Raw genomic sequence first — 14,770 nt, 5'->3', positions numbered from 1 at the left:
ACTCCAGCCATGGTATATATATATATTTTTTTTTTTTTAAATAAATTTATTTATTTATTTTTGGCTGCACACGGGCTCTCTCTAGTTGCGGTGAGCGGGGGCTACCCTTCCTTGTGGTGCACCGGCTTCTCATTGCGGTGGCTTCTCTTGTTGCGGAGCACGGGCTCCAGGGTGCGCAGGCTTCAGTAGTTGCGGCACGCGGGCTCAGTAGTTGTGGCGCGTGGGCTCAGTAGTTGTGGCTCGCGGGCTCTAGAGCGCACGGTCTTAGTTGCTCCGCGGCATGTGGGATCTTCCCAGACCAGGGCTCGAACCCATGTCCCCTGCATTGGCAGGCAGGTTCTTCACCACTGCACCACCAGGGAAGTCCCAAGGATGTTTTAAATTTAATGTTTAATTGGAATAAAGTATACAAAACATAAAATTTACCATTTAAACATTTTTAAGTGTACAGTTCAAGGGCATTAAGTGCATTCACATTGTTGTGCAAACAGCATAACCATCCAATCACAGAACGTTTTACATCTTGCAAAACTGAAACTCTATACTCATTAAACATTAACTCCCCTTCCCCCCTCCCACAGTCCCTGGCAACCAGCGTTTTATTTTCTGTCTCTATGCATTTGACTTCTCTAGGTGCCTCATATAAGCAGAATCATATGGTGCTTATCTTTTTGTGACTAGTTTATTTCACTTAGCATAATGTCCTCAAATTTCATCATGCTATAGCACATGTCCGAATGTCCTTTTTTAATGTCAATACTATTCCGTTGTAGGTATACACCACATTTTTCTTATCCTATCATCCACTGATGGAAGCTTGGGTGGCTTCACCTTTGGGCTATTGTGCATAATGTTGCTATGAACAGGAGTGTACCAATATGTCTTCTAGACTCTGCTTTCAGTTAGTTTTGCTCTATAGCCGGAAGTGGATTGGCCAATCACGTGGTGATTCTACATTTAAGTTTTTGAGGCACCGTCATACTGTTTTCCACAGCGGCTAGATGCTGTTATTTTTAAGGCCATATTTTAGCACAACAGTGAGACCAGACCAGGATCTCCTTGGTTGCCTGGCTGCCAGGAGGATAGAGGTTGGTGGTGCCCCCTGGCACATGCCCCAGGACGTCTGGTGGCGTGGCTCTCACAGCCCCCTCTCCACTCTCACACGCCACTCCTTGCCCCTCCTGTTCTGGGATCTGCTGAACTTGAGTCTATTTCCTCTCTCCAGGTAAAGGTTGTCAGCAAAGTACTTAGTGTTGACACTTAGCAGAGTGCCTTTCAACTTCAAATGTCTAATCCAAATCAATTGCTCAATTACCTGTTTTAAATTAGGATCCAAAATCTGTTGTTAACTCTGAGAATGTGTCCAATTCTCTTAAACATTATACTGTCGACTGAAAAAAAGGCACAACGTGAGACCTGTGAGTTAAGTTTCATCTGGGGTGAAATGAGGACTGCAGCCCAGGAGATAGCATTTCAGATAGCTCTGAGAAACTGCTCCAAAGAGGCGGGGGGAAGGTCAGTATATATGTGATTTTAGTGAAGGGAGAGTGCATGCAATCAAGCTCATATTTTTTGCAGAAGGTTTCTGCTAGTCTCATGAAGGTTACTGCTAGTCACGAGCCCCCCATGTCACCATGAAGGATTTTAGTGCTGTTCTAGGTACGAGGAGATGCAAGGATTGGGCTCATAAAATCTTCTCCTGAAAATATCTAACTCTCTGTTCTGCCAGTTTTTCCCAGAGCACAGAGGGCCTCATTCCTGACCTCCACCCTGGACTCCTTTCAGGGGGTGTGGAAGGTCAGCAGCTGCAGCAGCTCATGATTTAAACCTTGTAGAGGCAGATGGCAATTGCCAATGGCAGGTGCCAATTTGTAGTTGACAATACGTACGTTAAAATGAAACACACTTGTCTTGATTTCAACATAAAAATATTAAAAGAGTGGGCTTGATTTTATTGGTCATCTTTATACTTAGTTCTTAACCTTCCAGAGGCTGACAACTGATAAATCCCTCAGGGCCCTATTTTCCCGCCTGAGGAAAGACCAGTAGGATTGTCCAGTGGATGATGCTGGCGGCCTGGCAGCCAGTGGCCGAGACCAGTTCCCCTGAGGTCACCAGGTGCTGTCTGCAAGGAGTGTGATCCCCTGTGCTCCGCGCCTGGTGCCCGTCTCTGCCAGCCACTCGGAGGACCCAAAAGCCCCCATGGTCACACGCTCAGTCTAAAGCTCCCTATCCACTCTCACTGTCCCTATAAGAAAGGACAATGGGCAGGGGGGGGTCGCGGTTTTAGACACACACCTCCTGATGTCCAGCATGTGGGAACCATCCGCACCTCCCCCCGGGTATGGAGAGATCAGGTGAGCAGGGCTCGTGGGGGCCGTGGCCCCGTGCCTCTGGTTGCTGACCTTTCCAGACTCCACCAGGTGACGCTGGTGACCTCTGCCAGGCACCTTCCTAAGGAGTTTTCTGGTTACTTCCTCCCTGAGTTGGTATCGCCATCACCGTGGGCTGAAATTGCTGTGGACCAAAGCTTTCAGCCAAGGCCTCGACTCTGGAGCTGTAGCCATCCTGGGGGACTTCTCTTGTGATGTTGGGGGTCACATTGAGGCCGATTTTATAGTCACTAGATCTTTAGGGTCTCCAAAGGGGTGGTCTCAGCTTATGACTGTGGAGTGAAGAGATGCTTAATCCTCACCTCGATTTGAGTCTACAGCCCCCGTCTAGTTGCTGTACCATGAGCCTGTCTTTATGGAGGCCTCTAATGTTCGGTGACCATTCTGCATTCTCATCAGAGGACATTTATGTCAACCTGGCTGCAGCTCATATGGATGTTTAATCCAGTTCTGCATCTCACAGTGGTTTTGTCTGGCTAAAGTCATGCTAGTGAAAGGGAAAAGAATCAGGAGGAAGGAAGTTTACAGAAAACAATGACAAAAAATAACTTTAAGCAAGGAGCAGTATTTGCAAGTGTCAAATGTCAACCTTGGTTTGAATCTTTGGCCCTCCCCTGATTTGGTGGAAGAAAGCTCCGGCCTCTCCCCTCCCCTCAGATTCCTTACCTGCAAAATCACATTATATACCTGGCATATGTTACAGGTGATTGTAAGAACAGACTTACAGTGTGTGTGGTCATCATGGGATAACACCCATCACTCCTCCAAGGGCCTCACAGTCTGTTGGTGGAAGGTCTTCCTTCAAGGAGCCCGAGGAAAGATGTGCTGAGCCCAGTAGGACCTGGAATGTCAGGGCTGGACTTGTTTCTCTAAGGGGATCAGCATCAGGGTGAGAATAGCCCAGGGTGAGGCCTAGTAGGCAGAGTGTTTGTTTGACCTGAGTGACTCAGAGGTTGAAGGCTTTCACTTTCCTTTTTGCTTCTCCGGGTATATCTGGGCCCAGAGGGTGTGTGTGGTTATTGCAGAGAAGCACAGCTAGTGGCTGCATCTTCACAGCTGAGAACAACTGGATCTTGTTCACACTCGGCCGGAGGATGATTCCTGGGTAAGCAGGGGGGTGTAGGATCCCCACCCATCCTCAGGACAACTGTCTGAGAAAAGTATGACTGTCACTGATTTACAGAAGAAGGGAGATCGAAGCTCAGAGAGATGAGGTCATGGGCCCGAGGTGGCAGGTTAAGCAGGGGCAGAGTCTGGATTTGGAGGCAGGTTTGTCTGACTGCTTCCTCCCGCCCCTAAACAGTGCAGAGGGAGGGCGACACCTGCTCAGGTGAGCTCAGCTCGAGATGCAGACTCCTGAGGCCTGAGTGGTGACCCCAGGAGGAAGGTGGGTGTTGGGGGGTGCTCCGTCCTTTGGGAAATTTGGAGGAAGCAGAGGGGGTGGAGTTGGGTATGGATGTCAGAACCTCTCCTCCTGTGGCCTGGCCACCTTGAAGCAGCCCCCAGGGTGCTGCGGTGACGCTGAAGGGGCTCAAGGATTTCTTCGGAGATACAAGGAATCAAGGTTTGTTCACCCACCCTGTCTCTGAGTGCCTGCTCAGTGCCAGGCCCTGGGGGGATACTGAGGCCTGAGAGGGGAGGGCCAGGAGACCAAGCAGGGAGATGCAGGGCTTTGTCTTCCGGTGCTCACCGGGCCCACTGCTCAGGACGCGGGTGATGGGTGGTCCTGTGCGGGGAAGATGGTCCCGCTGAGGAAGTGGGGTAACCTGGCTGCAGAGACCTGCACCGTGTTTGCTGTTGGGCAATCTTGAGATGAAAAGCCAAACTGTACACCTGTGTCAAAGAAAATAATAAAAAATGTATAATCGGAGTAGAAAAGGGTTTTCTTTGAACTAACTGAGGCCTCTAGCCCAGAAGACAGCCTCTCAGATAACTGTGAGGAACTGCTCTGGAGAAGCAGGGTTTTCAGCACAGGTTTATGTCTTGTCAGAACAAAGACCATCAGACGAGTCAGGGATAATTTTCTTCAAGGTTTCACAAAATACAGAACAGCATGTACACAGCGAGTCAGTATGGCCTTGGCACCTAGGAAGGAAATCCTAACATGGAAGGAATACCGCATTGGCTTCCCAGGAAGGGAGGCATTTCATCTTTATTTTTAACAGGGACATTCTTTACTTCTGGTCAATGCGCCGTCTTCTTTAATAACTAAAATCGATGTATGGTGTATGTTTGATAGGCCCAAAACAAGTGTTTTAGTTATAGCGTAAATTCAAGTAAACTCTTGTATAAGCCAGAATCACATTCCATGGGGAGTGAGCAGCCTGTGCAAAGCGGGGTGTAATCAGAGGCCAGGCAGCTGGGAGTCCTCCAGGCACCGGGACCAGGCCCAGGGAGGCAGGGAGTGGTGAGGAAAACAGGAGCTGGAGCAGTAGGAGGGCCTGGGGGCTGGGCTAAGGACTCTGAACTTGATCCTGTCTTAACCCCTCCTTTCCCTGACCAAGGAGGAGGCCCTGCAGCTACGTGGAGGGAGGTGCTTGGTGAGACTCTCTGCCCGCTCACAGCGAGGGGAGGGCCATTCTGGCTATGCAGTTGGGTGGGGACAGGCTTCTCCAGGGTCCTCCCTTCTCCCACCAACAACTATTCCGGGAAGTTATGGACCAGAGGCTAACAGAGGAGGACGCCCCGTAGAGTAATCCAGCAGGAGGGAGCAGCGTCCAGCATCCACACCCAGCTGAGGCTGCAGACGAGGGTCAGGGCCAGGCCGAGAATGGCAGAGAAGGACAGAAGGAGGAGGTCGAGGGCGCAGCCCCATTTACAAGTGTTTGGAGTCATCCGGGATCCAGCCTTTCTGCCCGAGCCCTCCTCCGCCCCCTCCTTACCTCCTGGTGCCTGTGTTTCATGATTTCAATTGGCTGCCCTGGCTCCCGGCCTCATGCAGCTTCGAGGCAGAGAAGGAGGCAGGGGATGAGCCAACTCTCCTCTCCCACCTGTCCCTTACAGCAGGGAGCCTCCAGGACCCCCTCTGCTGAGTTCTGTGCCGTGTTAGCCAGGACTGGGTCATACAGTCACCCCTCGCCGCAGAGGGGCCCGGCAACACATACCTGATGTCCAGGCCCTGAGACGAGAGGCAGAGGGTCGAGGGGAGAGGCGAGTGGCTTTGGAGGAGGTGGAACTGCATGAGAGCAGGTGGGCAGGAAAGCATCCAAGACACAGGAAAACTGTGTTGTTAAGATCAAGTCTGAGAACAAAGAACAGGAGCTGGAAATGGACCAGCCGGGGAACGAGCAGAGCAAGGGTGGCTTGGAAAGAGAAAGGAACCTACTTTCGGCATCCTTACCCTCGCCGGGGCCACCTGTGTGTATTCTCTCCATCCACACTGTCAGTGCCTGCAGCCTCAGGCACACTCCCATAGTGGACAAGCTGTTTGTTACTCTTCCTGAGGGGGAACCCTGGGCATCGCAGAAAGAAGGTGTTCGAAAGAAAGATTCTAAGATTTGAGCTTAGGTCAGGTCATTTGGGGGAGGCTCTAAGGAAATGGGGCCTCTGTCGATTGGGTGCTGCAGAGAATGGGGGGCAGTTCACACTGAAGGTGTCTCAGGAAATCCATCTATGGAGAGGGGAGACCAGAGTGAGGATAAAGGTACAATTGGTAAAGAAGGACAGTCATGCTTTTCAGCCAAGGGAGGGAGTGTTGTGCTGGTGGCAGCACAGTGATAAGTGTTTGCTGTCTCATTTCCTCATGCTCTCAGGGTAATCCTGTCTGAGTCTGGGGTCCTGTGAGAGTCTTTACGTCCAACAGGAGAATAGCATCGCCCTATTGTGAGTGCCAGGCCAGGCTGGGATGTCAGAGGCTGTTTGTTTGTTTGTTTTCTTCCTCAATCCTTTATAAATAGTCATGTAAATAAACAGAAGGGAATATCCCCATAGACTTTAAAACTCCTCTTTTTATTAACTTCAATTAACAATGAAATATTTCCCATTATACTCACTCTTCTTTGGAGCATAGCTACCTTTTTGGACCTTTATATCTACCTCTTTGGACATACTTTATCTAAACTCTTCTCATTTGAATATTATTATGAACTCATGGCCTTTCACAGACTCAACCTGGCCTAAAAACATGATCATAGTAATCATTATTATTGTTATTTTTATTATTATTATTATTATTACTATATGTAAGTCGTTAGGACTTACCTGTGGTGCCCCTTCTAAACACTGCTCTGAATGTCTTCGAGAGCATCCTTGCCTTTGGAGTAGCAGATATGCCGGCCTGTAGAATTCACTTCCCCTGCAAGGAGTCTTGCTTCCCTTGGGTGGACAGAAGCCCATGGGTGCCTATGTGGGTGGGCAAGATGCAGCTGGAAAATGTATCTGTTTAAGGTGACAGTTCACTCCGATTATTCTGGTTTAACCTCTGTTCTTATCCCTACTTTTCTTAGAGAACTTGGTTTCATCAACACGAACGTGTCTCCTACACTGACAGTTGTCACATCAGGACACATCAGGCTCATTTCTTGTTGGCACTTGATCCAACTGCTTCCATCATCCTTAAGGTGGTGGTGCCTGAAACCAACCCATTCTTGTCACTTACTTACTAAAGTGACTTCTGCTTTCTTAAAGTTAAAAGAATACAAAGTAATAAGTGCATATGGTTAAAACAAATCAATTCATGCAGAGGGTTCTGCTCGTTACTTCCCAAGGAAAAGCTTTTTCTTTAGACAGTTAATCGATATCTCTAAATGATATTATTACATTGGGAGAGAGAATAGTGTGAGCGTGTGCTCTGGAGACAGGAACCTGGACTTGAATTCCTGCCCTAGCACAAGCTGGGTGCTTTGAGTAAATTACTTAACCTCTCTGAGCTTCAGTTTCCTTCCTTACAGGGTCGTTGTGAGAATTAAAAGTAAGTGAATGCATACCAGGCACTTAGAATGGTGCCTGGTACAAAGTGGGGAGTCATCAACCACAATAGCTAATAAATATTAGGTATTGTGTTCTTCTTTTTCTTGACTTAAAAATTTTGATATTATTTATTTACTTTACCAGGAAAGATAATGATTTCATTTATTTTTCTACTTTTGCTTATACCCCTCCCTACCTTCTCCTAATATCATTATATCACTAGTTTTATATCTTCTATTAGAAAACTTTGTAGTTGTAAGCACTTTATTTACGCCTTCATTTCTTAGGCCCTCAACTGGAGCCAGTACTTCTTGACTCCCCACTTTGAAAAATGAGATATTAATCCTCCTCCTCCCTTCAGTGTTTCACCTCCCAACTTCTAGCAGTGTAATTTAATGTTTATATTGATTAACAAGTACATTTACTTCTCATATTTAAAGTGTTTTATTTTAAAAGATAAAAATTATTTTATAATGACTATAAATGAAATACAAACTTAAAAATGTTTGAATCACTATATTTTACACCTACAAATTGTATAATATTGTATATCAGCTGTACTTCAATTTTAAAAAGTCTCGAAAATAATCAAAATTGGAAAGCCAGGACTTGCACATAAATAAATTTACTTTAGATTTTTTTAAAAAATCAAACAGGGTTTACATTTTTGTGATGTTTTAAATGCTGTTTTCTTTTTTCCTTTAACATCGTTTTTGGAGTATAATTGCTTTACAATGTTGTGTTAATTTCTGCTGTATAATAAAGTGAATCAGCTATATGCACAGTATATCCCAATATCCCCTCCCACTAGGCCCTGCCCCACGCTCAAACGTCACCCCGCCTAGGCCCCGCCCCACACTCAAACGTCACCCCCCCCCACTTCCCGACCCACCCTAAACCCCACCTCTGCCTAAGTTCCACCCCCGCCTAAACTCCGCCCCCATAGCCAAGGCTTTTTTTTTAAAACTCTTTTAGATTAGGGTTCTGTTTTACCTTGTTGATTCATTGTTGATGATTCTTTTATATTTTTATTTTTCCTAATAAATCTTTTATTTTTCTAATTTTATTCTTTATACCTTGTTATTGCTCTCTCCTTTTGGCTTGTTCCCCCCCCCCTTTTTTTTCTTTTTTCTGTTGTGATTTTATTTTACCTTGTTGCAGTTGTTTCTATTATAGTTTTATTTTTCCTAAAGTATTTTTTATCTTTCTATTTTTATTTTGTTTTTTATTCTTTGATATTGTACTACTCCTTTTTTCTTTCTTTCTTTTTTTTTTTTTTACCACACCGCAAAGCTTGTGAGATCTTGGTTCCCAGGCCGGAGGTCGGGTCTCAGCTCCTGTGGTGGGAGTCCCGAGTCCAAACTGCTGGACTAACAGAGAACCTCAGACCCCAGGGAATATTAATTGGAGTGAGGCCTCCCGGAGGTCCTCATCTCAGCAACAAGACCCCGGCTCTATCCAACTGCCTGCAAAGTTAGTGCTGTGGGTTCCCTCTATGTAAGCCCTGGGTTCCCTTCTCCCTCAGTGAAGCAGGAAAAAGAAAAAGATGTCATTAAGTATTTCCAGGAGAGAGTGAGCAGGGAAAAACTGCAACACCTGCTCACTGAAGATGAAGGCAGGAAGAGATTTCTGGCTGAGGCTGATTTGCCCAGGTAACCTGCAGGGATGCAGCAGAAATGTCACCCACATCCCCCTGCCCCAGGCTAGTTTCCTCCTGGCAGATACACCTCCTCCAGGCAGGATCCTATGGTTGGGGTCGAGGATGTTCCTTCTCAAGCTTCCATGGGGAATGTTTCCTCCTTGTCATTTGCTGGCAGTGAACAGCCTCAGGTTGAGAAGAGATGAAACCTGCAAGGAAGGGGCATGTTATGACCTTGGACAAGTTACTGAACTACTCTCTGCCTTAGTTTCTTTATCTGTTCAATTTTATTGTGAGGAAACTGAGATAATGTATGCAAAGTGCTTTGCATGACGGCTGACACATAGTAGGTGCTCAATTAATATTAACTTTTAAAAAGCTTGTTGGGAAAAGATGGGGCCAAAGAGCTTTTTTTCCTAGAGATGAGGCCCAAGCAGGACTCTATTTAGGACAAGTCAGAAAATCCTGACACCATTAGTTTGCCTTCCTGGGGATTCTGGCTGGAGCCCTTTTATTCCCCACCTTAGGAATTGTACCAACACTGCAGTATCCTGCTGGCCCATAAGGCAGAGAGGCTGGAGTGGAATCGGATGGAGTTGGGTTGGATCCTGGCTCTATCCCTGCCCAGCTCTGGGGCTCTGAGCTTAAGAGTTGGGGTCTCAGATCTGTCATATGTCCAGTGGGAATAGCAATTCAATCTGATGGATTGTGGTCATGGACTTAGAGTGAACTGCAGGGTCAGAGGCGGGGAACCAAGTGCAATCATCTCATCCAAAGGCCCAGGGAGGCCTGGACCAGGGTCAGACCCAGAGGTCAGGATGGAGCAGAGGGGTCCAGGTTGGAGGACTAGTAGGAAGGCTTGGGCAGCAGAGCCAGGACTAGAGTGAGACGAGTGGGTCCCTAGGACACAAAACTGAAGGGGCTGTGACCCTAGCAGAGGCCCTGTGAGTGGGAGAGGGGACATTTCTTCCCTCCCTGACTTGATCCTCTCATGCTGGGCGTAGAGGGCCCTGGGTGACTGTGTCCTCCACACCCTGCCTGGGACCTGGGGTTCTCCATTGCCATCTGGGACCCTCTTCCAATCTACATAGAGTAGCCCTGACCAGTGGGAAGGCCGTGTGGCTTAGTGAGACCTCCAGCATCACAATGAGTGGCTGCCAATTTTGTGTAATTTGAGGGATTCTGACGAGACTTCACAAGTCCCCACCAAAGAGGAAAATTCTTCCTCCACCAGCTTGTGCAAATGCAGGTCTCTTCAGGCTTAGCAGTTCACATGGATGTTTCTTAAAATCTCTTGAATCTTTGAGAGGTTCCATAAAGTTGCACATGGCCTTGGTGTGCAGGCATGTGAAGCTGTTCACCAGCTAAGGTATGAGTTAGGCTGGTGACCCCTGAGAGGTCGGGGGTGCTGGGTGATGGGTCAGGAATCAGTGAGGCGGGCTGGAGAGTCCAAGGGGAACCAGAGTTAATAGCATATCACCTGCTTCCCAGTCAACTGGGGCAGTGGATGGACCCAGTGACCTTCAGCTGGGAAGGCCAAGGGCATCAGTCTTGGAAGACAGCAGATGCCAGGCAAAATGATCGTTAAGGTCACTTTTAGCTCTGAGTTTGGGGTTTTTTTTTTTTAAATTCTAAGTACGCAGAGCTAGCCATTCCTCAAAGTATGAGGCACGGTCCCTAGGACTGTCCTTACATTTGACACCAATGGTAAATTTGGGAGATCCCCAAAGCTACCATCAGGTCTGAGAATTCCCTAGAAGGAGGCACAGAACTCCCTGAAAACTGTCACGATCCCAGTTACGGTTTATTACAGGGAAGGATGCCAGTTCCCATCAGCCACAGGGCAGAGTCTGGGCGGGTTTCACACTGGAAGCTTCCATTGTTCTCAGGACGTGTCACTGTCGTGGATTCAGTGTGTGGCAGGGCACACGGAGCACTGCCCGCCAGGGACGTTCACCCTGTTTAAAGAAATATATTCTGACTCTTGTTAAAACGATAAGGAAGACTCTCTTCAGGACTATCGTGATAGGTGTGAAGACCATTGCAGCAGAGGAGACAGATGGGCTCAAGTCCGAATACAGCAAAGATGAGTGGGGATTTGTAGCCAATGATCAGAGTGAGGGGGGTGGGATGGAAAATCACTGAGAGGAGGCATCGAGGGCAGGGGGATTCTTGTTGAAATTTGCTAACAGGATTCTTGCTAAAAGCAAGTAAAGGACTTATGCATCAAAGGTGGGAGATGAGGAGTTTGATCAGATATCAAACATGATAAGATCTAAACAGTGGGAAGGCTTCTCACCAAACTGACTTGGACGAATTTTTGCTGAGACTGGGCAATACAGGCCGTCAAGGACAGGACACCAAAGGTGGAGGTTGAGGCCTATTGGAGAAGAGGGCTCAGAAGAGCCTGACTAAAATTTGACCAAGGAGAGAACCTTTTTCAACAGGACCCTCAGTGTATGGAGTTTTATTTGGGCTCAGTCACGTGCTGCCCGCACAGCTGACCTGTTGTCTCCTGCCCTCCCGGAGGTCAGACTAATGCCCTAGTGTCCAGCTCCTCCAGAGGTCAGATGTGCTGCCACGTGACCCAGAGGCCCCATCACATGTCACCCTGTTAAACTGTCCAGTGGCCAAAGGCCCAGGCAGACGAGGACACTCCTATCAGCCAGAATATTCTAGGGGCTTAGGGACCACTTCCCAGTAGCCAAGGGCAAAGAGCAGGTTGACTCCTCACTACACACTCAGGTTCTCTGAATGAAGGTTTTTCTGCTCCAATCCCACTTCTCTGTGTTTATCTGTGGAGTTCCCACTCTACCTACTCTTTGGAAGTGATTGTGTTGACCTGCCTCTGAGGTGTCTTAATCAAATCCCTATCTTAAGAGTGTCCTGGGCTTCCCTGGTGGCGCAGTGGTTGAGAATCTGCCTGCCAATGCAGGGGACACGGGTTCGAGCCCTGGTCTGGGAAGATCCCACATGCCACGGAGCAACTGGGCCCGTGAGCCACAGCTACTGAGCCTGCGCGTCTGGAGCCTGTGCGCCGCAACAAGAGAGGCCGCGATAGTGAGAGGCCCGCGCACCGCGATGAAGAGTGGCCCCCGCTTGCCGCAACTAGAGAAAGCCCTCGCACAGAAACGAAGACCCAACACAGCCATAAATAAAATAAATAAATTTAAAAAAAAAAAAAAAAAAAAGAGTGTCCTTGTCCACAGATGAATGGATAAAGAAGATGTGGCACATATACACAGTGGAATATTACTCAGCCATGAAAAGAAACAAAACTGAGTTATTTGTCGTGAGGTGGATGGACCTAGAGACTATCATACAGAGTGAAGTAAGTCAGAAAGAGAAAATCAAATACTGTATGCTAACACATGTATATGGAATCTAAAAAAAAAAAAGGTTCTGATGAACATAGGGGCAGGACAGGAATAAAGACGCAGATGTAGAGAATGGACTTGAGGACATGGGGCATGTGAAGGGTAAATGGGGATGAAGTGAGAGAGTGGCATGGACATATATACAGGACCAAATGTAAAATAGATAGCTAGTGGGAAGCAGCCCCATAACACAGGGAGATCAGCTCGGTGCTTTGTGACCACCTAGAGGGGTGGATGAGGGAGGGTGGAAGGAAGATGCAAGAGGGAGGGGATATGGGGATATACGTATACATATAGCTGATTCACTTTGTTATACAGCAGAAACTAACACAACACTGTAAAGCAATTATTCTTCAATAAAGATGTTAAAAAAATTTTTTTAAATAAAGATAAGGATACAAAGAAAAAAAAAAGAGTATCCTAAGATGACCTTTTTTTTATTTATTCCACAACTGAATAAGTATATGGAGCATCTACAAGGTACAAAACGTGTTTAATGTTGAAAAAAAATTTACATTTGTAAAATTCTTTTCTATTTGATTTATAATAAAATCTCTATAATTTATTTATTTATTTTTAAACTAAATATTTCAGCTTACTTTTTTTTTTTTTTTAAACTTTGGGTTTATTTTATTTATTTATTTATTTATTTATTTATGGCTGTGTTGGGTCTTCGTTTCTGTGCAAGGGCTTTCTCTAGTTGTGGCAAGTGGGGGCCACTCTTCATCGCGGTGCACGGGCCTGTCATTATCGCGGCCTCTCTTGTTGTGGAGCACAGGCTCCAGACGCGCAGGCTCAGCAATTGTGGCTCACGGACCTAGTTACTCCGCGGCATGTGGGATCTTCCCAGACCAGGGCTCGAACCCGTGTCCCCTGCATTGGCAGGCAGATTCTCAACCACTGCGCCACCAGGGAAGCCCCAAAATCTCTATAATTTATGTAGGATAGATCTTGTTGAGCCTATTTTATGGACAAGCAATCTATCTTTCTAATCCCTTGACCTTCATTGTTACAGGGAAGACTCAGATGCACTATATGAATATCTGAATGAGCTGAAAGCAGACTTGGCCATGGGGGATCAAGACACACTCCAGCAAGACCAGCTGGACAGGAAGAGGTTTCTGGAGGAGTTTCCTCGGGTGAAGCAGGAGCTTGAGGAGAGCATAAAAAAGCTCCACGCACTTGCAGACAAGGCTGACAAGGTCCACAGGGACTGCACCATCTCCAACATTGTGGCCAAATCCACTGGTGCTGTGTCTGGTGTCCTGACCATCCTTGGCCTGGCTTTGGCACCCGTGACAGCGGGGGGGAGTCTGGGACTCTTTGCCACTGGGTTAGGGCTGGGAGCAGCGGCTGCCGTGACCAGTGTGTCCACCAGCATCGTGGAACGTGTAAGCACGTTGGCAGCAGAAACCGAAGCCAGTCACCTTACGTCAACTGCCGTCAACGAAGAGGTGTTTGAGGGGGTTGTACGTAACAGCACAGCCCAGTTTTCTTCCTCTATGGAGAAAGTCTTCCAAGCCATGCAAGACATTGAGAAAAACGTCCATGCCATCAAGTTGGCCAAAGGCAACCCTGACTTAGCAGCCAGGGCTAAGCGCTTCACGACCACTGGGCAAGTCTCAGTCAAAGGCAGGAAGCAGGTGCAGAAAGCTTTTGGAGGTACGGCACTGGCAATGACTAAAAAGGCCCGGATTGAGGGTGTGGCCACCGCTGGTATCTCCCTTCTGATGGATGTGGCCTTCCTGGTGAAAGAGTCAATGCACTTGCATGAGGGGGCAAAGACGGAGTCGGCTGAAAGGCTGAGGCAGCAGGCCCGGGAGCTGGAGAAGAAGTTGGAGGTGCTCACCCGGATCTATGAGAGTCTGCAGTAGGGCTGGACTCCGCCACCCCCAAGCTGTGTAGGGACCAGGGACACGTGCAGGGCTAAGGTGCAGAGGCACCTCGTTAGAGGGAAAAAGAGAGTGAGATAAAAAGATAAAAGAGGGGAAGCTGGGCTGGTCTCTCTGACTCTTGTTTTGGTCTGTTGGCTGGGCTATGCCATTTTCCTAGAAGAAGAGAAATCCTTAAACCCTCTTGTATTCAAAACATGTAATTTTCATCCCTAAATTCTCCCTCTTGGCTCGAGCTGAGTCACAAAACTTCAAGTACCGCTGTTCAAAAATTATTTCAAAAAATCACAGAATAAATGTCACCTTTTGTCTCCATCTCTCTAGATCAATTTCCACTGCAGTAGTTTTTAAAAACCTTAATAGGAAACTGAAACCTTTTTATTTGCCCAACAATCCCATGATCAGGGAGCCAAGTTCATTGACCCAGCCCTGACCTCATCCTCTGTCTCTCTAAATGCCTGTTGTTGGCGTGTAGATGGGAGATGCTGTGACATACCATCAGATGTGATCTCTCTTGCTCTTATATTTCTTTATCCCTCCATGTTGCCCCTCTGAGCATTT

At 47.4% G+C, this 14,770-nt stretch overlaps 1 protein-coding gene across 1 annotated transcript; it reads left to right on the top strand.

The window, feature by feature from the left end:
* Nucleotides 1-3,375: 3,375 nt before the first annotated feature.
* On the top strand, nt 3,376-14,524 carry LOC103012621 (apolipoprotein L3-like). Its single transcript, XM_007165678.3, has 2 exons — nt 3,376-3,498; nt 13,333-14,524. The coding sequence occupies exons 1-2, from the start codon at nt 3,488-3,490 to the stop codon at nt 14,189-14,191; spliced, it is 870 nt and encodes a 289-aa protein (XP_007165740.2). The 5' UTR covers nt 3,376-3,487; the 3' UTR covers nt 14,192-14,524.
* Nucleotides 14,525-14,770: the final 246 nt, after the last annotated feature.

Source organism: Balaenoptera acutorostrata, chromosome 11 (assembly GCF_949987535.1).
Source record: "Balaenoptera acutorostrata chromosome 11, mBalAcu1.1, whole genome shotgun sequence".
NCBI lineage: Eukaryota > Metazoa > Chordata > Mammalia > Artiodactyla > Balaenopteridae > Balaenoptera > Balaenoptera acutorostrata.
Note: the sequence above shows the minus strand (reverse complement) of the source record. Positions and strands in the feature narration are given on the sequence as shown.